General features: G+C 36.7%; 1 protein-coding gene across 1 annotated transcript; it reads right to left on the bottom strand.

Annotated features, from left to right (window-relative positions):
* Positions 1-7,021: 7,021 nt before the first annotated feature.
* On the bottom strand, positions 7,022-9,546 carry LOC148297536 (putative pre-mRNA-splicing factor ATP-dependent RNA helicase DEAH4). The gene is made up of 8 exons (XM_088251229.1): positions 9,352-9,546; positions 8,985-9,188; positions 8,670-8,793; positions 8,275-8,416; positions 8,062-8,131; positions 7,751-7,917; positions 7,462-7,643; positions 7,022-7,355 (listed from the first exon to the last, which is right to left on the bottom strand). Exons 3-8 carry the CDS (start codon positions 8,756-8,758, stop codon positions 7,310-7,312), a joined length of 696 nt encoding a protein of 231 aa, XP_088107355.1. The 5' UTR covers positions 8,759-8,793; positions 8,985-9,188; positions 9,352-9,546; the 3' UTR covers positions 7,022-7,309.
* Between the last annotated feature and the right edge of the window lie 15,309 nt (positions 9,547-24,855).

The following is a 24,855-nucleotide window of genomic DNA, read 5'->3' as shown; positions in this document are numbered from 1 at the left end:
AATAATTACTTGAAACAATACTAACACCAAAAGCGCAGTGATTCGTTTCTTTCTTCTTTCTTCTCCTTCTCGATCGTTTTCGTCTTCCTCGTTCTCCCTTCTCGGTCGTTTATTTAAAGGGGATACTTAGCATTTTCCTTTTTCTGTCGGGAAGAGGCATTTCCTCTAAATAGTGTACGCTTCCCCCCTTCACCAAAAAAAAAAACAGGTAGGTTTCCCGGTGTAATGATGACTCCTTATTCTGTTGGGAAGAAAGAGGCGGGGTGTGAAAACTCAAGCTCTTAAAATTATGTTTTAGCCCCATGTATGTTGTAATTTTCCAACAAACCACATGAGTTTTTCAAATAATTTCAAAATAAACCCTAGCCGAATCAAATTTGTATCGTGTCATGTCGTGCTGTGTGTTAGTTTTGTTATGCACGTATATGATACATAACATGTCCAAATTTTAAAATATTTGCTCAATATAGTGAATGATTCTTCTTCTTCTTCTTTTTTTGTCGAAATAGTGAATGATTCAATACTACATAAACTCCGCGTTGCATTTCAGCTGAGAGCTTCACATTCAGGTCCAATTGATAGGAGCCCAAAAATATAAGAAAACCCTAAACCAACCAAACACACTTTAGAAAGAAACTCAAACCCTATTTACAAAAACCAAACAGCTCTTTACATGTCCAAATTATCCATTGTCTCAAATCCGAGTTGGTTTTGGTTATGCTATTCTTGCGAGGCTCTTCTTTGAGGTGTTGCGACTTGTTCATGGTAGATCTACTGCTTACTAATGCATTGAGGGTCCTAGAGTAACTAGATGACGCTCCTTTTGTCATGTAGCAAAGTAGTAAGTACATAACATAGCTAGCATTAATGTGATTATCCTGGACAAATGATCCACATAAGTAACAAAACGATGCAAACTTGTCTCACTCTTACTGCCAGACTTGAAAAATTGATTGAAATCATAGTAATTGTATGCAAGCCCATGTAAGGGTCTCTGAAAATACCTATATGATGACTAAAAATGCCTAGAAGGGGGTGAATAGGCCAATTTAATATTATAATCAATAAACATAAAATAAACTTCGGTAGCAGGATTGATATGGCTTATCAATCCTGAAATGTGCTGTGCATAAAATAAAAGAACACGCAGAGAATTATTTTACATGGTAAAACCCCACCTCTGGGGAAAATCCACGGGACTCCTCAGTCCAACACAAATTCACTATAAAACAATGATTACAAGAAGTACTCACACACTTATCCTAGACATATTCTAGATAATGTTTACCGATTTCTTCGTAACTCAACTTCTGTCACGGAATGATCTTCGACACTCCTTATATTGAACGCAATACTGATCACGATTGCTTCAAGCTCGTCGGAGGAAAACCGCCACCACGGTCTTAGTGCCCTCAACCGTATGAGTCACCGAACAATGCAAATGAATGCAATATGAATGATTAAAGTGTTTGATAAATCACCAAATAAACATTGAACACTTGATGATTCATCTCAAATATATGCACAACAGCTTAGTAGGAATTTTAGATGTTCATACCAAAAATATAAAAGCTGTGTTGCAAAAACCAAGATCACGCCATCTTTATACACATCTTCTCCTTCTGTCAAGGGAATTTCTTTAAATCCTAAGAGATTAATTATGGCATAAAACCAAATTGGTTCTATCAATTGTGCCAGCTTCTATGCATGCCTGCAATTACCTTCCCATCATATCTCTTAATATAAGGAAACCAATTATAGCACAATGCAAACTATTAATTAAATAAGCACAATTATAGAAATCAATATAATATCATTAATTAATCTAACAAAAATCAATATCAAATTATTAATTAAATAAGCAAATCATAATTGATCGTACCTCGGCTCGTGCATCGCTCAACCTCTTTTTCCTTTTTTTTTTGTTGGTCTGATTTTTCTTCTTCTTTTTCTTTTCAATTTTCAGTTTTTTCGTTCCACTTCATTATTTTATTTTGCTAAAGATAATATAAAGCCATCATATATTATTCAATTTCATATTTATTTTATTTTATATATTAATTTTATGATAAAACCACTGTATATTATTCAATTTCATATTTATTTTAAACTAAAGATAATATAATTTTATTATCTAGGTTTTTCAAAAATTAGAATTTTATATTATTTTAATATACATTATTATTCTCAAATTATACATTTTTCATTGTTTGTAATAATTTTAGCCTTTAAAATATCAGAAGTTTAAAAAAAAAATTAGGAAAGAAATTAGCAAAACATATACTTGAAAAATAACTCACATATTTTTATTCTCAAATTCTCTTACCAGACACGTTTGCACTATTTTTATTTTCTGAATATGTTTTCCAATTAATCTACCATACCCATTTTCAAATCTTAAAAATGCAAATTCGTTTTCTCGTTTTCATTCTCATAAAATATTCTCTGAAAACGTTACCGAAAGGGTCCTAAGAGTTTCCTTTATTTTTATTTATAATCATTGTTTAAAAAGAAGAACAACAAAAGCTTGTTAAAAGGCCTTTTTTTAAATAGCCTTTTATCATGTTTTAAGTAACCCATATCAAAGCTTGTTGAAGCCCACGTTCAGCGCAAGTCCAATTTCCTTTCATTTAATTTTTTTTATAAAAAACCCTGGTCCAAAACGACGTTGTTTTGGCCAAGATGTCTAATAGTTCAACACAATAAACCTTAGTCTCACTATCCGGTGCCCAGTGTAATTGTAGAGTTTGCCCCTCCTAGTATTACAACCAATCGTCTTCCCCGTGAGGATGTCCTAAAAAACATAATGATTCAGCCAAAATGTTACAGTACACCCCAAAGTAGCAGTAAGTTGTGCAACAGACAACAAGTTATGGTCCAAGGATGAACAAGCAATACAAAATCTAGATGTATGAAGTTAGAAAGAGATAGAGAGCCCTCCCCAACCACATGAGATGGGGTACCATTAGCATTAGACACCACCGACTGAGTGGTTGATTTGCGACTAATAAGTTAGCCATGACCAAATGTCATGTGATCAGTAACACCCGAGTTAATAATCCATCTGAGCTTTGGAGAGGACGTATGAAAAGCAGAACCTTTGGTTGTGGCAATAGAAGCACGAGCCCGGGTAGCCGGTTCAGTAGGAGTGATTGCATGCTTTTGTGAGTCTACAAGGAGGAAGTGAATCGTAAGAGGTTCTGACATCGCAGCGGAAGTAAGATTTGATATGAGTGTGTGTTTGTGGTTAAGGAGTTGATTTGAGGAAATTAATCTGAGGAATTTGATTTGAGGAATTTGATATATGAATTTGATTTAGGAAATTGATTTGAGATGTATGTGTTTAAGGAGTTTGATAAGAGGATTTGATTTGAGATATATGTGTTTAAGGAGTTTAATAAGAGGATTTGATTTGAGATGTGTAAGATCTGTATTTGAGGAATTTGGATCGAGGAATTTGATTTACGGTTTGGGTTTGAATTTGAGGGTTTAGAGACAACCTAAGATCAATTACTCTGATACTATGCTTAGATTTCAGAGGGACAAACCCTTGCCCCACCACTAGCAACATCGATATTGCCCTCAACTTAACCACTTATTTAGCAGGTGTGGGGTTTTATACAAAAGGTCTCAATATTATTAGGAGTGGAACTATTTATTATATGAGACTTTCTATTTTTTCAGTTTCCGATGTGGGACTCGTGTATTCTTCAACACTCCTCCTCACGTGGGACCACTTTTTAGTGGACCACACGTGCAACAAATTCCACATCGGTCACTTGTTTTTTAGGGGGTTTATTTGATTTTGGTTCAATTTGGAGGTTTTTTTTTTGTTTGATTTGATTTGGGTTTAATCGGGCCCAATCAACCGACCCGCTCTTATACCACGTTAAAATATGAATATGATTTGAATACTTTAGGTTAATTATATTCTTCTCCATAAAGAAGTATATATGAGTTTACAAAGGTGCTTTACAAGGAAATAGATACAGTAATTAATTAAGAGAATATCTCCCAATTATACAAGAATATGTCAACTATATAAAATAAGGAAGTAAATCCCCTAATTAATCAAGAAAATAAATCTCCTGAATTAATTAGGATACCTCACGTCAACATAACGAACTTTGAAAGTTTTTGTTTCTTGGAGAAAGTTCATACTTTTCTTTTCTTTTCAGGTTCCCCTTTTTCCTGAGTCGACATCTTCCATTATTGCAAAAAAAAAATACCACAGAAGCCAATGCGCATTGGATAAAGATTTTGGTCCAATAATATATAAAATCCAGAAATTAATCAATACTAAAAATAAAAAAAGAAGAACAAATATAGATACATAGGTTGGACCATATGAATATAAAGACTTCTTTTATATTCCATATACGATGAGATTCAAATCCCTAAAAATAATCTTAGCGATAATATTCGTATTGTAATCTTAATTTAGCCGGAAAAAAAAAACTACTAAACTTTTATCAAATAAAAGTAATTTAGGAAATAAGAAGGGGTGGAAATGCTTAAAAAGTATGTTAAGAATAATAGCGGGTGGAAAGATAGAATTGTGTTTTGTAAATAGCAGCACTCAAAAGATTTTGTAATCAAACCTTCAGCAAATCAAAATAACCACCACAATAAGAAATTGCTTTATTTGAAGGGTTAAATACTTTTTTGGTCATTGAGAAAACATTTAACCAAATTGATCACTGTGTTTCCCAAAGTTTACAATTTAAAGACATTTCGTTATCTTTCGTTAAGTGCAGTTTTTATTTTTTATTTTTTTAGGAAGCACCTTCAGTCTTCTTCCTCTAACTCAACAAATTAGGGTACATTGAGCTATTAGGGTTTAACAAATTGGGAAAAATCTTGGGTTGAGATCAAAATTATGAAATATAAGAAAAATAAAAAAGCCAAACCAGCTTAAAATAAAATCAACAACTTACAAATATATTTTGGTGCTCTATCACCTTGATTACGTTTCCTTGTCATAAGAAGTCACAATACGGTTCTCACTCAATTGATTCATGCTTCAATATAGCATCCAATCTTATCTGTCACCTCACAATTTTGATTTCAACCCAAGATTTCCCCTAATTTGTTAAACACTAATAGCACAATATACCGTAACTCACTGAGTTAGAGGAAGAAATTGGATGTGCTTACTAATTTTCTTTTTATTTAAAAAAACTACACTTAACGGAATGTCTATAAATTGTAAACTTTGGGAAACACAGTGATAATTTTAGCTTCTTTTTTTTTTTTTCAGTGACCAAATTGAATTTTCGTGTAAAACCTAGTGACCAAAAATGTATTTAACCCTTATTTGAAAGACCAATTGAAATAAAGCCGTCAAAGGAAATTAATGGCCGTTGCAAAGGGGAGCGGATCCGCTGTCCCCAAATTGGTGTCCCCTTCATGTCCTCTCTCTAATTTGCTGACACGTGTCAACTAACATAACAGGGAGTTAACTCTGTTAACTTTTTTATTTGACAATTTTAACAATTAAAAAAGATTTAAAACTGCCCAAATAACCCAGTAACCAACGAGCATCGTCTTCCTTGCAAAACCCAGCCATACCCACTCTCCTCCCCCATAATATCTGCACATTAAACTGGTGTTTTTGATGGCATCAAAGCTTGTTGGTATGGGAAGCTGTGAAAGAGCATGAGCAAAACCATCCAAGGTGATGGGTCCTCTGCCTCTTGAAGGTTGTTGGCGACAGAGCAAAACCATCACCTCATGAATATCGTTAAACTCCAAATAACTAAATCTCTATGTCATAACAGTAGTAGATTAAACTCCAATTAACCCTTTAATTCACAAATTCTTCAAAGATAGCCAAACACATGAAAAACCCCAAATTTCAGTCATGCCTAATCAAATTAATTTAGCACAACTTACAGGTGACGCCAGGCTTCTTAGACTGGCCAATGAGGGAAATAGTGGAGTCGGCCTATGGAGGTAGAACGCCAACAAGCTGACTGGACTGCCGATGCAATGCAAATGAAGCTGAAGGTTTGAGAAAAATGGTGCTGCAATTTCCAAATAGAGGTTAGGAGGGAGGAGAATTGGGTTTTGCAAGCATTTGAGAGTTTATGGTGGAGAAGATGTAGAGATTATGAGGGAGGAGAGTGGGTATGGCTGGGTTTTGCAAGGAAGACGACGCTCGTTGGCTGCTGGGTTATTTGGGCAGTTTTTAATTTTTTTTAATTGTTAAAATTGTCAAATAAAAAAGTTAACTCCCTGTTATGTTAGTTGACACGTGTCAGCAAATTAGAGAGGGAACATGAAGGGGACACCAATTTGGGGACAGCGGATCCGCTCCCGGCATCATATGGCACATCATCACTTTTCAATTAGCAAAATTTCAAACATGTATTTAGGAGTCATTAATTTCTTTTAGAAAAGGAAATAAATTATTATTATTAGAATTAATTAAAGGTCCCAAACAATCAGTACAGATGTATCCCGCCGCGAAGCACCGCCATAGAGCTCCAACTCCTACTCCGACGACACAATCATAAGTCATATTTCTGCATAATTTTGCAGTATCCCCTGCAACCTTCCCTATATTTCCCCCAATCCCACCACAACCATAGTCTAGTCTTTAGGCCTCATATCATTTCATGCCCTAATGTAAATGAGGGGGAGAAGATCCGGAAGGGCTTTGGCTTCATCATTGTAATTGAAGGAATTTAATGACTTTACTTTAGGCCAACTTATCTATTGCAAAAGCATAGGCTATAGAAAGAAAGTTGAATGGTGGTGCGATTGTTAGGCACTGCACTGGTGGATATTTTGGTTTTGATTCGGACTTTGGTTAAATCAATATTATTGTTTTATTTTTAAAAAAAATTTAACTACTGATGGAAAATATTGTAAAATTTTACGCGATGATGTCATACACCACCTCACTTAAGATCCAAATTTGGTGCACAAATTTGATTTCCCTAGCATTATTAAGTAGGAGAAATGGCTAGATAAATGGTAAAAATGTTGAGCTTAATCATACCGAACAATGCTAACAAAACATTTTTTTTTCCCTTTAATCCTCATTAGAATATACAAGTGTATGTCAACAGCCAACATGCTCAAAATAGGCCACGCTGGGAGATGATAACAAAATAGAAACTCCTTGGAGGCAAAAGTAACAAAACATTGGCCATTGAGAGGATGATATGATACTGATTTGGGAGTTCGGGAGTTCGGGAGTCAGTAGCCTTAACTTGGTTTCAGCGAGGGGATTTGGTTAGAATAAGGGTTCTATAATTATCAGTTGTAGAAGCTCTCAAAACAGCTTTCTTCCTTTGTGAAATCAAACATATCTTCCTCTGTGCTCTTCAATATGACCAATCTCGCCACTGCATATGAGGAAAAATGTTCAAGCTCATAAATGCTCAATGTGACTTCGAATTAGCAACAAAATCATTTTCTACTTAGAACTGTGTTAAATGAAAACTAGCTTACCTCAGCTTGTAAACATTTACTTTCTTGAGTTTGTCCAAAATGGGTGTGACCCAAGCAACATTCACGGCACATACAGTACACATGTATGGGCTGTTTGAGCGGGACGTTGCAATGTTTCGGTACACAACATAGTCTGGCAACTTCTCTTCATCACCTTGTTTTAGCACACTGGATGGATGCACCTAGAATAAAAGATAAGACAAACACAAGTGTCACTTTTAGACTTATAAAAACTCACTACTCAAAGCTTTGGCTAATTCCAAAATCCCTTCCAACTCAAGGTTCATACCTTCACTTGTACTACTTGGGGCTTATAGCCTATAGTTCCATACCCTTTGAAATATACCATTCTCTTAGCAAGCCGATTTGCATATCCCACACAAAAAGCCCTCCTCAAGTTGTGATAATCCTGTTGGCTTTCTTCCCATCCTTTGCTTGTCTGTACATCTAATGATCCTGTTTTCCAGAAATGCAATGTCTTAGCAAACCTAATACAGTTGCTCATCATTATAACTACAAGCACCATATTATCAAATAACCAGAAATGTTTCATTAATGTGATAAATGATCGTAAGCTCCTCAACAATGTAGCTTACTAACCTTTTGCTATTTTCTGCATGATTTGAGATAGCCGTCTCCTGACATCCTTCGCAAACTTCATCTCTTTCACCTACAATCAACGAGTTACAGAAACATAATGTCCACTGCATATATTATAAAGTACAATCATCCTATATCGTTAATATGATGCATCAAAATTTTGACGAGATTCTCTCTTATATAAGATTTCTTATACAAAGTATAAAAGGGTACCTGCAACTGATAATCCTCGCACCAATCAATGTCATAGTCAGTTCGATGCCAGAACTCATAGATCTGTAGCAACTGGATATGATCACCCCAGCCAGAACCATCAGGAAGGTCCAAATAATCATGTTTCCTCTCAGTATTGTTGCTACAAATGGAGCCATGTACAACAAAATTATCTCAAATGAAATATTCATACTTCAAGGTAAATTACAGACTTCAGAGGTAAGCAAATCTTTAACTATCTGCGGGAACGCATGCGTGCACGTGTGTGCGTATTTAGTTTCACTTATTATGAGATGTGCCAGTATCTTCAAAGTATGAACACAATGCATGCTATTAACAAACTTTCATAACATACATAAGGGCACCATCTTCTAAGAGAATTTTAATGAGTTTACCTTCGACCAGGAAGCAATGTGATTTCTGCGGATAACATAGCAGCAACAGTCAAAGCCTGGGATAAGCAACCATGCTCACTTGCCTCCATTAAGGTCCTTGACAGTGAAGGTTCTAGTGGAAGCTCTGCATAAAATCAAGAAAATACTCAGCTGACTCATCAAAAATCCAAGAAGGAATACGCTCAGTGTGCACACGAACACTCATATCAATAGGTAACAAATTATAGCACTAGTAACAGTTATTATAGGGAAAGAAAGCACAAGCGTGAATGCGACACAAGAATTTTATGAAAGCATCGATGACACTTCTATTACAATTCAACTTAGGGTATGGATGACTGCGGCTACTCGGCTAGGCTGAGTAACGCCGACGATTCCAGAATTGGTGTAGCCTCTTCTGTGAAGCATTTGAGGGAGTTGCGTGCTCTTTCCTGCACCGGACTCTGATTTTATTACTACGACGGGGTTTTCTTCTACTGCTTTCATGATTGTGTCTTCGAATAAGAGAATTGGTAGGTCCTGAAAATAGGGTTTTATTCGCCAGAAAATGAAATCAGGGTTTTAGAAAACTCAATTTTCTTTCAACGGTTTCTTGAGAGTGAACCCCAAACGACACCGTCGCGGATTATATTTATTTACATCCTAATTATTACCTAGAGCTGCTACTATTTGTAATTCTTACCTTCAGCCTGTTTGGCACCATTTCAGCAACGGGAGACATGGAAATCGGAATCGAAGAATCAGAGGAAGGGGGGATGTTAGGGGAAACAATGTCAGTGGCAGGAGGAGACACAGGAGGTCCAGAATCGGTAGAGGAAGCCATGAAAACGAAGAATTGGGAAGAGAAATTGAGTACTTGGCAGCGGAGAAAAAGAAGGTGAGAAAGTGACCACTAAAAAGAAAAGAGACCGTCACATTAGCCCAAAATATGGAAAAACTCTACGCAACCCCAACTCTAGGAAGAAAACCAATTTGACCTTTCCACATTGCCAAGTTGACCAAACGAGACTTTTTTTTTGTTAGACGATTAACCAACAAGACTTCAAATAACATAAAATTACAACTCTGCAACCCAATAAATCCCAAACATTTTTATATAATAACAAAAAAAAAAACCCCCCAAAACAAGCAACACCCATTTTTTTTTAGTACTTAACAGCCCAAACATAAACCACCGAAAAAACATCCGACAAAAAAACAAGGGCAATATATATATTTTTTGTTCATATTACCAAACAAAAATGACATAAATATACCAAAACATATAATTTAATCATAATGGAAACCGCAAGGTTTAAGGTTAAAAGCAGCAAGCCAGTTGTGACTTTTGAAACCAGCGTTAAAAGAATTTGTGCTCCATTTGTGCATGCACTATAATATTTGTGAGTTGGTAGAGTACTCTCACTTCTATTGTCCAAAAGTGACATTTGTGGTTTCTAATGGATTTGAATATGAGTTTTAAAGTGAGTGGTTGACTTGACAATTCTTGAAAAATAAACGAATTGCGTTTGTGGTGAGTTGGTTGTGTATTAGTTCTGTTGATTATGCAAGGGTTGTGGAATGCTAATGAAAGTGCATGTGTTATGTATATTATGTGAAACATGTTGTGGTTTACTCATACGAGCTATAAAAAGTTTACCGGGTTTGTGTGTGGTGAACCCGATATACTATTTGATGGTGTATGGGCTAATCTTGCAGGTGACAGGAACCCATGAGCATGTTTGAAGCAAGAGGTTTGGTTGTGTTAGAAAATTATAATATTTATTTTTAATTTTTTAATAATTGAATGGAATTTTAATGGGACCCGTGACTTTAAGTACATGACTTTTACGAATTGGTATATATCAATTGGGAATAGTCATGTTCTTAACAAAGGAAAAATAAAATAATAGTTATTTTGTTGTTTGTGAATAAAATAATAATATTTTATGTAAAAAGTTGCATTGTTTCATAGTAATCGAAACATTGCACTTCTTGGACATTTCAGAATAGAGACTTGCATCTCTATTTGAAGTTTGAGTCTGACGGAAAAGATAAAGTTCCTCTTCGAAAGAACGTAACTTATGATTGTCACAGGAAAAGACACATTTGTTGATATTTTTCCAGTTACGTCTTTTTTGAACAGAGGCCTTGTTACATATTGTTGAGGCCCAAAAAATCCAAGGCAAGGCCCAAATATATTTCTGGCCCAATATGACACTTAACCGGGAAAGAAGCCTGACTTGGGTATGCAAGAATATGTCGTATGCGCTTGCGCAAGTTATAGTCCACATTCCACGCCAAGCAAACACGCAACTCGCCATGCAAACAGGTTGTAACGAGCCTGTAAAATGTATTGGTTCTATGAACTCGCGCTTACTGTCCCATCAAGCACCGTTTAGCCCGGCTATAGCCCATTGCAATACGGGAAAGTTCGAGCACAAACACGCCAAGCAACATGCAATGCCAAGCGAAAAACCTTTATTTTGGCATCAAGCCACGTTACAAGCTTAAGTGGGCCCAAGCCACGCGAATGCCTAGGGCTTGCTGAGCGGGTTGTGGTATGGATGGTTACGAGCATTCACGAGGCCCATTTATGAGCCAAGAAGTGGAAGTTTTGGGCTACTTGGGAGCACCAAAACTCAAGCCCATTTCTTGAGCCCAAACATATGGGTAAGTAAAAGAGAGAGAAAAATGACCCAACGCCTTAGGAGAATGTCCAATAGTCTGCAATACTTAGGAAAATCCCGCACCAGCTAAAACACCCAGCGCCTTGTCAAAAAACGAAGCAAACAAGCTACTTCCAGCAACTTGACGAAACTATGAAGCCTTAGCTGGTTGCTGGAAATAAAATACCAATGACCTAATATCTTAGAAAAAGCCCAGCCTAGTACCTTATAAAATATCTAGCATCGTATCTAGCATTGTCAAAAGCCTCAGAACCAAGTCAAATAGCAAGCCACTGCAAAAACCAACGGAGATTCATAGGAATACCCATTAGACTAACGTCTTTACCCCTATTTCTTTCTTCTGCAAGCTCTAATAGGAAAACCAGAGTAAAAAGAAGGTGGCATCTCACCCACATAAAGAAATCCAGCTGCGTGAAGATCTTGGAACCCCAAAAAGGCTTCATGCCTAGGTGCGCAGGCCGGGGAAGTTTCACCAAATAGGGTTGAAATGGAAGAAAGTGAAGGGAAAGGGAGAGAGAGGCCTAATAAAATTGAGGGTTCCAGCGCCTATAAAAGGAGGCACCTTCTACCCAACAAAGACACGATCCAGGAGCCCGACCAAGCTTTGTCAAGCAACTGGAAATTTACTCAAGACACCTCATTCTCTATTTCCATCTCTCTCTCTCTTCCTTAGTAAAAATTGCCCCAAATCTCTCTCTCTCTCTAATGCTAAACTTGTGAAGGCTCAGCTCCCATGCCACAAGCTTCTCATGTCAAGCCATAATATCGATCTGTAACAATTGTCTATCTTGTTGGTGAGAGGAACCAAAGTGCTTCCTAAGGCTCCACGAGCTTTTCGAAGCACTCTTGGGACTTGGTTCTTGAACTCAAATAGAGGAGCAAGCATACTCTCCCACTGCTGGAAGCACCAGATTCAAGCTCTGGTTCTTCCATATTCTCATTATATATATATATCCCTCTCTCTCTCTCTCTCTCTCTCTCTCTCTCTCTCTCTCTCTCTATCATATCTCTTTCTCTCTCTCTCCAAAAACCCTATTCCAGATTTGAAACACTTATCTTCTAAAGCCAAGTTGAAATCATGGACATCACCTTTTTGGTGAGAAATCCAAAGGTGCGACCAAGCATTCGTCAAGCTGCTGGAACACCTGTTCTACTATGTTTGAAGCAAACCCCTTCTAGCGTCTACTCCACCTCTATCATCAAGCAATAGCTTCACAATAGCTGGTGTATCATTCTCATCAAAACTTTCAATGTATTGAAGAGCCATTGAAGAAGACCAAAGCACTCCCTAAGGTCTCAAACTTAGAGAGGAGCACAAGAGAGCTCGATCTACTTCGCAGTAGTCCAACAAGCCCATTGTAGCTCTCAACAAAAAGACCCCAACACCTATAAATAGAGAAGGTCCTACGACATTTCATTCATCTAATTGTCATCCAACAATAATAGTTTTTAGAGCATTCATAGCATTGTATTTTTAGAAATATAGTGACTTAGTAAGAGAGACGTTTGCCAAGCAGTCGAGAAGAAGTCTTGGGGATTGGAGTTCTACTTTAACAAGAAGTCGATCGTTTTATCCTGGGAGACATTTGCTAAGCAAATGCTAAAAGCACCTGTGAGGAGACAATTTCGTCTTAATGATATAGAACCAATTTCTAGATTCGATCATCTGTAAAGTATTCTTCATTTTCCTTGTCATTATTTTCTTGTATTTATTTCGAATTTATAGTGAAGTTTTATTTTTGAAATTCTATAAATATAGAAATTATCTTTATTTTACCAACAGGTTGGCGTACTTGCAGTGTACAAAGTGTGGTTTGAGTTGTTTGTCTATTTAAAGACTTATGCTGTGTGTTTAAGACTTCCGTTGTTTTTATTAAATTGTGAGGAGCATAATATGTAATAGGTTAAACTCAATTTATTATATATTGTGTAATGTAATATTTGATTCAGAAGAGTTGAATTTGTATTGACATTGTGGTTCGGAACGGGTTGGTTTGTATTAAGGAAAAAGTAAAAAAAAAATCTGTTTGGGCCTGGTTTTTACACAACCGAGATTAAGGCTGTATTCGGCCAATTCATGGCTTAGGCTTTAATATTAATAGAATATCCCATGCAATTTATGGCTATAATCGGGGATTTATTATTAAATAATACCTCTTAGAATTAAAAGGATATTACAGCCGATTACTTGGCGTCAAAGGCAATCAAATAATTAGATTGATTCTAATTGATTTTGATATGATTTCGTTGTGACCTAGTAGGAGATTATTTCGTTTGGAGATTAGGGTTACAATGCATTATATAAAGGGGATCAAGCCTAGAGACCAAACACACAACTTTTCAACAACAAACTATACACTATAGCCAAGGATTTCAATCAAAGACACTCGTCTCTCTGCTATTCTGCTCTGCTAAACTGCCTTGGTATCAATTGCCAACTGACTCCTTTAGTTGAAAGCCACTCTGGTTGCACTCTTGCATTGTTTTGATCATTCTGATCCACATAGCAACCTAGTTCTGATCTAATACTCGATTGCCACTCATTCCTTAGCTTTGTATTGAATTAGAATTGATACATGGTGGTGGCAATCTTTAGTTCTGATTGATCTATTGATCTGCTATCATATTATGCCCTGTTTTATTTACTTTTATTACCTTTTACCTTTTGTATTAGAGAAATAATGAAGTCCTTATTTGTCTTAAGGCCTAAAAAAGAACCTCATTGATTCAGTTTACCATTCAATCACAATTGTTTGATTTAAGTCATTTACTTGGTGCACATTCCTTTTATTTTTATATTTCCTTTATTTCCGTCTATTAGCAATTAACGCTTGCAACTCACATTCTCCTCAAAGCATATTCGAGGTCTTTGTTTATTTTTCAGGGTAAACATATTTTGGCACGCTCGGTGGGACTTCTGATACACATATTACTGACAATTTATGTTGGTGTATGCGTTACAGGGACGGGTAGATTCTGTAGTGAACAAGTTTATCGCCAACAAATGGTTGATGCACCTCTAGGGATGAGAGAAAGCCAGGAGGGTGGCGGTTCTGATGAATAAGTGTTGGACAAATATTTGTTAGGTCTAACAAATCTAGTACTTCCTGAAGATCTGAAGCCGATAGGGCAAGGCTACAACATGTTGAGCACGTGGTGGACAACTAGAGCACCAAGTTTGATGATTTTCTTGTCAGGACAACAGTGGCAAATGAGACGTTTATTTCAAAAGGATCGGCAAGTTGGATTGCAAAGTTCTGATCCACATGCACTGGTACAACAATTAGATCTGCCATATGGGGTACCACCTGGTTTAGAATGGCCTGTTGACCGAAATGAACATGGACCTCAAATGGCACGACCAGTTAATGCTATAATTGTACCACCAGGACTACAAGATGGTCAGAATAATCAGAATGGCCAGGGAAACATTCCAGATCCCATAGAGGTGAACAACAATCATAATGGGGTCGTACCCTGTAGTTCTAGCAGTAGAAGATAGATGTGTGGTACCCTACAGGCCTCTAGACTTAATGTGATCGAAAATCTACCACAAATACTCCTGCATGCTCCGAATCATAGAAATCGATGAGAGGATAACAATGTTAGAAATGTTCCCTAGAAGCTAATACATTTGATGTAATCTCCTTATAATACATTTCTTATTTTGTTATCTTTTATATCGTGCAAAGTAAGAAATGTCCAGGGTATGCTAAATCAGAGATAAAGTAATCTAAAGAAGATTAGATTTGAGAGACCTTTAATCTCTATTTTGTAGTATCCCAAAATGTTCCTAATCATAGGTTATCAAATGGGCATTAATAAACCGTCAAGATTAACACATATTATGTATGCTCAATTAAGAGGATGGTTAGTCTCAAACCATTTGTGTAGTTGACACTAATACAATTATGTGGGTGCTCATTAGTGAATGAGTACACTGAACGCGATCAACCGTAGTTCTCATATGGAGTATTTATTTATATGTGAAACGAGAACTCATAGTTGCAATAATGCAAATTAATCCTTAGACCTTCGGCGTCATTGTTGTCTTGTGATGCGTTATTGATCTTTAATAGCTCTCAAAGGCAAGCCGTAAAAGATTTGTCTTAAGTGTTGTTGGGATCTCTTAATTCATCATAGGGGCATGTGAATGTACAATAAAGAATCTCTACCACCGATAAAGAAGGAGAATGTTTCGATATGTGATTCAGCAAATCTTTGGCCAATGTATTTTGAGCTTGATTTAGAAAGTTGTTTTTAATCATGTTCTTTTGAATCACATGAGGTTATAAATCATATTAGGGGTTTGACATAATCAATCTGCACCCTAATAATATGATTTGAAACATTGTATAAGAGAAGGACTGTATTGCATTGTAATTCCAACTGAATAGGTTCTTCATCTATTCTGGTTAGCTTAGGTAGCCTGAATATATTGCTAGATGTCACTTTTGGCTCGTGGAAGTGCTAGGATTGATTGTGATTGATCCATATAAAGGAAGAATTAAAAGGGTGTTTTAATTCCAATTGATTAGAAAGAGTTCTAATGTTTTCTCATTGCCTTGCTAATTAGAATCTAACGGATCGAACACCTTAAATGGTTAACTTTGAGTAATACAAATGATAATGAGGAAATCAATTTGATTGATTTGATGTTGATGCTATACTACGTGTAAAAACGCATTTCGGCCTCGGTAATAGTTAAGGGGAAGCCCAAGGGCTTAAGACACCTAAATATTATGATTAAAGTGTCACAAGGCCCAATTTTGGAACCCCAATGAGGTTTGCTTGAAAATGCTTAAGTAAATGTGTATGAGAATTATTTCCATAAGCTTAATTGACATACAAACACAATCCAACATCAACCAAATAGGTTTGGGAGATCAAAGAGAGATAAAAGAGAGTTTTCAGGAGTGAAACACACTTTCATCTTTCAAAGAGGTTTAGATTGAAAGAAATCTTGAGAATCTTGCACTACCATCCTTGTATTATTAAGACACTTCCTCTCATCTCAAGGTTCTATTGGTGTGGAGACTTAAAGGTCATATACTTTTGTGGCTCACATGGAGGAGAAAGATCAAAGAGCAAAGATCAAAGATCAAGGAGGAAATCAACAAAGAGGAAATCATCAGATATGAAGAATTGTTAGTGAAGAGCTGCAGAAAATAAATGCATCTAAGGGAACTTACTACAAGACTCCCACCACAATACATCAAATCAAGATCAGTGCTGTGGATGAAAATGGTTCTGATTCAGAAGAAGTTGAGATAACTTCTTGTGGGATGATCAAACCAAAAACACCTAAAGTTTGCAAAATTTTGGTCAAATCCTTCGAGGATCAGAAGGTGCCTACTAATAGCTTCATGGCAAACAAGCCAGCTACTAATAAAGTATATTCATTTGATTTATCTAAAGCAGACGCTTTATTCAATGAATTACTCTCCAAGAAAGCTATCGAACCTAAACACAAACTGCCAAAGCCATAGGAAATCGAAGGCAAACAATATTGTAAATGGCATAATGTTTGTTCTCACTCTATAGTTAAATATGTTATATTCCAAGATTTCGTGCAAAAAGTAATTAACACCGGAATATTCATTATTGAAGAAAAGGCACCAGCTATGATAATCAATCCTAATCTATCTCTTACACCTCACGTGAATATGGTCAATCTCAATTTGCCAGACCGTAGCAAAAGAAGAATAACGATGGAGACAAATTATGAGACATATATGTTGGCGTGAGTCAACGTTCCTATTAGGAATAGAATTTATATTTTATTGTAATTATCTAATTTTAGTAGAATTAGGAGATTTTGTACATATTTCCTATTTGTACCCACTCTGTATGTAGTATATATATTCCTCTTTGAGAGAAGAATAAACATATCAGTTTAAACCCTAATTATTTTGAGTTGGTATCAGAGCGGGTTCCAATCCAGATTACTATGCTTGAATCTGGCACCAAGATTGGGGAACCTGCTATTGTGTTTGCTTCCAAAAATACTGCTTTGGTTTCTCAGCCTACAAGGTCTGGCTCTTCTGCTGTTCCGCCTCATCGCCTGACTTCTGCAGAAAAAAAATAAACTGAAGTGTGATCACTGTGGTGGAAAGAGACATACTATCGACACCTGCTGGGCATTGCATGGGGTACTAGACTGGGAGAAGGAGCGGAGGCGTTTAAAGAAGGAACAACTAATCGGCAAAGCTCATGTGGCTGTTTCCCCCACTTCTATGGTTGACACCACCACTGGGCACGGCCACCTTACTACTACGCCTCCTTCGACCTTGACCGCGGTCTCAAGCACTCCAACACCTCCACCTCCAGGTAACTTTGGCAAGGCTTTCCATGCCCATGACACACACGATACAGGTTGGATTATTGATTCAGGAGCTACTGACCATATGATGTATAATTCTGCTTTATTCTCTACTACTCTTCCGCCTCATCGTGATCATGTTCTGACTGCTAATAATGTTGCTGCTCCTGTCACGGGGGCTGGTTCTATACTCTTGACACCTGCTTTACCATTGGACAAAGTGTTATTGGTTCCATCTTTGTCTAGTAATTTATTATCTGTGCCGCAAGTTATTGAGCAGTTAAACTGCATTGTACTGATGTATCCGTCTTTTGTCTTACTACAGGATATCTAGACTTGGGAGATCTTTGGTTGTGGTACTAAAAATAGGGGGCTTTATTATGTGGATGATGTGGCAGCTAGTCGGGTTCTTCATGCTGGCAGCGCTGAAACTTCTCAGCATCGCCGGATTTGGTTGCTACATTGCCGATTTGGTCATGCCTCCTTTGGATATTTACGGCATTTGTTTCCTGCATTATTTAGTGGTGTACACAAGTCTGCTTTCCAATATCAGACTTGTATTTTAGCTAAGAGTCATCGGGTATCCTACCCTCCAAGTTGTAATAAACGACTTATGCCATTTGATTTAGTTCATTCTGATGTTTGGCTACCTTCCTCTGTTTCTACAGCCTTGGGAGTTCGCTGGTTTGTGTTATTTGTGGATGATTGCACTCGTATGATGTGGTTATATGGGATGAAAAATAAAAGTGATGTGGTCGAAATTTTTCAGCGTTTCTATCAGATGATTCAGACTCAATTCATGCTCCCTAACAAGGTTTTTCGATATGATAATGGTGGAGAATTTGTTAATTCGGCGTGATCCCATTTTTTCCACACTAAGGGTGTACTCTATGAGACTACGTGCCCTCAAACACCACAACAAAATGGGGTTGCTGAACGTAAAAATGGGCAGATCCTTGCTGCTGCCCGTGCTCTGCTGCTTGGTGCGTCAGTTCCAAAGCGGTTGTGGATGGATGATGTTACCTATGCAGTCTATCTCTTGAATCACCTACCTCACGAGTTTTGGATTTCCAAACTCCTATGCAGGTACTGACCCGTCATATCTCTGCCTCTTCTATGCTGACTCTGCCTCCAAAGGTGTTTGGTTGTGTCGCCTATGTTCACCCCCATCAGAATTAGAGGAGTAAGCTGGACCCATATGCTCTCTGCTATGTCTTTCTAGGTTTCTCTCCTCATCAGAAAGGCTACCGATGCTATCATCCTGCAACCTGACGTCTATATGTCTCTATGGATGTTACCTTTATTAAGGATGAAATATTTTTCTCTGATACACCGGAGCATGTCCTTCAGGGGGAGACTAGTAGTGAAGGACATAACTGGCTAGATTTACAAGGGGGAGTAGTATTGGATAGTTTGATACAAAGGGAGGAACCTACCGAACCTATTGAACCGGCTTAACCTGATACACTCGCCGAACCTGCTACACCAGCTGAACCTACTATTTTAACTGATGCGCCCCATGAAGCTTCTCTAATAGTACCCGATCAAGCTCCCCTGGATATTCCTAAGGTAAGTGCTTCTATTCATACTGCTGATAATTCTTATGATTTATCGTCTAGAAGGAACCGTGGGGTTCCACCTGATCGTTACTCACCAGAAGGCAAGGCAAGCTATGCTATTGCCCATTTTGTGTCTGATCACAGGTTATCTCCTGAGTGCAAAGCTTTTGTGACCAGAATGGATAGTATTAAAATTCCAACTCATGTTGAGGAGGCATTTAATTATCCAAAGTAGGCTGAAGCCATGAATATTGAAATGGAGGCGCTGCAGAAAAATAATACATGGGACATTGTTGATCTACCAAAGGGAATGAAGCCTATAGGATGCAGATGGTACTGTGGAGAGGTACAAGGCAAGATTAGTAGCTAAAGGGTTCACTCAAACATATGGAGTTGATTATCATGATACTTTTGCACCTGTGGCTAAAATGAATACTGTCAGAGTTTTGTTGTCCTTAGCAGTAAACTTGGATTGGACCCTGAGGCAATTTGATGTAAAAAAATGCATTCTTACATGGTGAACTAGAAGAAGAAGTGTACATGAGTCTTCCACCAGGGTAGAGCGTTACCGGTGGCACGGGGAACGTGTGCAAATTAAAAAAAGGCGTTGTACGGGTTAAAGCAGTCTCCTCAGGCATGGTTTGGCAGATTTACTACAGCTATGAAGAAGTTTGGTTACCAACAGGCCAATACTGATCATACTCTATTCATTAAACATAGGGCTGGTAAGGTGACTTTGTTGATTATTTATGTTGATGATATGATTGTGACTAGTGATGATACTGTAGAAATCGAGAAACTGTAGAAGCGTTTAGCATCTGAATTTGAGATGAAAGATTTGGGCAGTCTGAAATATTTTCTAGGAGTGGAAGTCACTCGATCTAAACATGGCTTATTTCTTTCACAAAGGAAGTATGTCATGGACCTGCTAGCAGATACTGGAATGCTTGACTGTAAACTAGCTGATACTCCTATTGTTGAGAATCATAAACTTGGTGTTTATGTGGATTAGGTTCCAACTAACAAAGAAAGATACCAAAGGTTAGTTGGAAGATTGATTGATTTATCATTGACACGCCCTGATGTTGCCAATGCAGTAAGCGTTGCTAGCCAATTTATGCATTCACCTAATGAGGATCATATGGCTGCTGTGATGCGTATTCTGAGTTACTTAAAGTCTGCTCCTGGGAGAGGTTTATTATTTAAGAAAAATGGCCACTTGGATCTAGAAGGTTACACTAACGCAAATTATGTAGGGAATATTACAGATAGACGTTCTACATCAGGTTACTTCACCTTTGTTGGTGGTAACCTAGTTACGTGGTGTAGCAAGAAGCAAAACGTTGTGTCTCGGTCCTCTACATAGTCTGAGTACAGAGGGATTGCCCAAGGGGTTTGTGAAATATTGTGGTTGAGGTGGTTACTTGCTGAAATTGGGTTTAGACTTAGATGTTGCTACAAAGCTCTACTGTGATAATCAGTCTGCATTTGAAATTGTAACAATCCTATGCAACATGATCGAACTAAGCATGTAGAAGTTGATCGGCATTTCATTAAGGAGAAGCTGGAGCATAAGTTAATTTCTATACCTTTTGTGCCTTCTTCAGAGCAGCTTGCATATATGTTGACCCATGCCGTGTCAAAGTGCCGATTTGAAGACTCACTTGACAAGTTGGGCATTACCAATACCTATGCACCAACTTGAGGGGGAGTGTTGGCGTGAGTCAACGTTCCAATTAGGAATAGAATTTATATTTTATTGTAATTATCTAATTTGAGTAGAATTAGGAGATTTTGTAGATATTTCCTATTTGTACCCACTCTGTATGTAGTATATAAGTTCCTCTTTGAGAGAAGAATAAACATATCAGTTTAAACCCTAATTATTTTGAGTATATACGGTCGAAAGCTTCAATAGTGGTCGGAGTGGTTCTATGCAGTAGTAGGTGCAAGTGTGAATGTGATCTAGAGCTCGAGGTTCCAGGACAGAGACAAGATCAAGTTCTCAAGAAGAAAGAAGATAAACTCGTGGCAGAAGTGGTGCCAGTGTGAATGTGATTCCCAAGAATGTGATCATAGTCCAAGACACAAGGAGAAAATCACAAGTGCTTTTGACATATTGAGTTCTGATAAGACTGTTGGGTTTGACCGTTGAAGGTTATCACCCAAAGGCAATGGCTAGGGTGCACCAGGCGCATGGATGCGCCTTTTGTCTTACATGCTAATTCATTTATAAACAAACTGAAACATAACCTGCTACAACAGGTAAAGGTTAAGGCTTAAGGTTAAGAGAGAAATAATGCAATTGCATAAGGGTCGTGCAATTATACCCCTTTTGTTTGGCAATTGGCATATGATTTGACATGTTATTTTTCAATTGAGTTTATTCTATTTGACTCACGATGACATACTTATGAATTTTGCAATGGCATTTTTTTACTTTTATAAATCTAAAGTTATCGTTTTAGACTTTTTTTAATTTATGAGAACCGTTTTAGACTCTTTTTTTCTTCTTCTGATTTTGATATGTCACCTCATTGTAGTTTTACTCAAGTTCATTATGAGTTGCTGGTTTTATTTATATGAATTATGATAGCTAGTTGTGGTCATATAATTCGTTTACGGGTGTAATATCAATCAATGATAAGATATTCAACTTTTAAGACATAATATCAATAAATATCCACTGATATTATAATAAATATTATATGACCATACTATGAAGCACATTATAATTACTTCTCAAGATGACATATTATTATATAAAAATATATATGTATTCATGCTTATTCTAAAAATAACTTTAAACAAATGTCTTATAACAAAGATGACTCATAGCATCTTCCAACAAAAATTTCCCTTATGATCCTTCTTTGTTTTTTGGTTCATATCTTCGTAATATAATTGGTTTATTTTCCAATCAATTAAAAAAAATGTTAAATAAGAATATATAATAATATAATACTTAAATAATATATATTGCACTTTATAATCAATATATAATAAAAAAATATTTACATATAATATATATAATTTCAACTAAAATACTCGAAATTTTATATAAGTTTGTAACATAACAAAATACTAAATGAGGTAATGAAGGGGAAGAAAGTGATTGAGTTACCATCTCATTCGCTTCTCATGTAAGAAATTTTAGAATTCAAGCTAATTCTAAAATAATTTGAGAGAAATGTCTTAAAACTAAAATTATATATTATTTCTTGAATAAGACTCATAGCATATTCAAAATATGCTTTTACAAACTTATTTATATGCCTAAACAAATAATTTAATACATTGTCATCCTCATATTCATGTTCCCACAAAAATTTCTCTTATAATCCTCCTCTGATTTTTGGTTCATATCCTTGTTATATAGGTTTCCCCTTTCCCATCCATAAAAAAATTGTTTAATAAGAATATCCACTCATAAATATAGTATTTACATAAATATGTATAATTTCAAATAAAATACTAATTTTTTTATATATGTATTGTAACATAATAGATCCACACTACAAGGAATTAGTAAGTGCGGACCATGAGGATGTAAATTAGGTCTTTATTCTAGTAAAATGAGGGTTTACAAGATTTAGGGCCGATTTTACATTTTTGGAATACAAGGGTACCATAACGTTGTAAAGAGGATCCATAAACATGTAGGTTACACGATTTGAGTAGTGATTTACAAGTTTTTGCACCACGATTACAACATTAGGGTTCTCATAATCCTTAATATTGTAAATCCTTATTTTACAAGGATATGGATCCACATTACAAAGAATTGGTAAGTCTAAACCATGAGGATGTAAATTGGGGTCCTTATTATAGTAAAATGAGGGTTTACAAGATCAAGGGCCGATTTTACAACTTTGGAATACGAGGGTACCAAACATTGTAAAAAGAATCCCTAAACTCGTAACTTACAAGTTTTCGTAACAATTTACAAGGTTTTGCTCCTGGATTACAACGTTAGGGTTCACCAAATCCATAATGTTGTAAATAAGCCTTTTACAAGGATATGGATCCATATTACAAGGAATTGTTAATGGTGGACCTTAGGGATGTAAAATGGGTCCTTATTCTAGTAAACAATGGTTTACAAGATTAAGGACCAAGGGTACCTTAACGTCGTAAAGAGAATCCCTAAACTCGTAACTTACAAGTTTTTGTTAACAATTTACAAGATTTTGCTCCTGGATTACAACTTTAGGGTTCACCGAATCCATAATGTTGTAAATCAGCCTTTTACAAGGATATGGATCCACATTACAAGGAATTGGTAATGGTGGACCTTTGGGATGTAAAATGGGTCCTTATTCTAGTAAACAATGGTTTACAAGATTAAGGACTGAAGGTACCTTAACGTCATAAAAAGAACCCCTAAACTCGTAACTTACAAGTTTTTGGTAACAATTTACAAGGTTTGCTCCTGGATTATGTTGCATTCCTAAGAGGACACAAATTAATGTGCAAACAACCAATTAAAAATACCCGCAAGTGCACGAATCTATCGAAGTATAGATTATGTAAGTACGGGGTCGATCCCACGAAGAACTTGTCGGCTTCCTATAAGTTCTAATTTGAGTACATAAAGAACACTTATTTAACACACCACAAATGCACAAATGAAAGAGGGAAACTAGAAATGAGTAAAGAAGTGTAAAAGAAATGGAACAACACAAGAAAACTAGAGAAAAACACAAACAGCACTTTCTATTGCCATTTATCACCTGTTTATCACATGTGAACAGTGCCGTGAACAGTGAACAGTGACATGAACAGTGCCGTGAACAGTGACGACCGGTCGCGTGAACAGTGACGGCCGGTCGTTTTTCGGCAGAGTCGAAATTTCAATAAACGTGTGATGAGCGACCGGTCGTGAACAGTAACGACCGGTCGTTTTTGGGCAGATTCGTTTCTCTGTTTTTCAATTTCGACCTCTGTCCAGTGTTTTGCCTATAACTTTCCAACCGTACGTCGAAAATTCACGTTCTTTATACGGTTGGATTCAGAACAGAAAATGCAAGAACACAACTCGGACCAAAAGTCCAAAACAATTACGGAAACAAATAAAATTCAGTATTAAAGACACACCACGTATCAAACACACAACTCACACACACATTGGGGGGGGGTTTTGATTTGTTTCAAGTGACCTATTTCTATTGCATGAAAGTAAATGGACTTTGAATTTAAATGAGAAAGGCAGAGATGAAATATCAAAGAGTGGAATTAAAAAGTAACAAACACTAGGGTTTCGGAATCCACCCTAAACAATTCTACCCAAGTTCATGAATACTCAAGTGATGAACTCTAAACGTGTTGATGAAAATGTTCGCAATCAAGGCCATGGGTCGTGGCTCAAGACGCATTGATTCTCTCTAATATACGTAAAGTGCATGGTTCGTGCTACAATACTTGTGCCCTCCCCATAACCGAACCTAGGTATGGTTCGTACTTTGATTCAATTACAAGGAGAACCCATTAAGTTCAAAGAGAATATGAACATCACAAGAATCCTAATAGCATGGTGTTTACATTAGGTATTCAAGAAACCAATTCACATGGATGATTCTTACTTCATCCATTTATTGCTTAGGATAACATGAAGATACACATAATCCCAACAATCT

This window comes from Prunus avium, chromosome 1, assembly GCF_965620075.1.
Source record: "Prunus avium chromosome 1, drPruAviu1.hap1.1, whole genome shotgun sequence".
NCBI classification, from domain to species: domain Eukaryota; kingdom Viridiplantae; phylum Streptophyta; class Magnoliopsida; order Rosales; family Rosaceae; genus Prunus; species Prunus avium.
The sequence above is the reverse complement of the archived record's forward strand: the minus strand, read 5'-3'. Positions and strand labels throughout refer to the sequence as shown.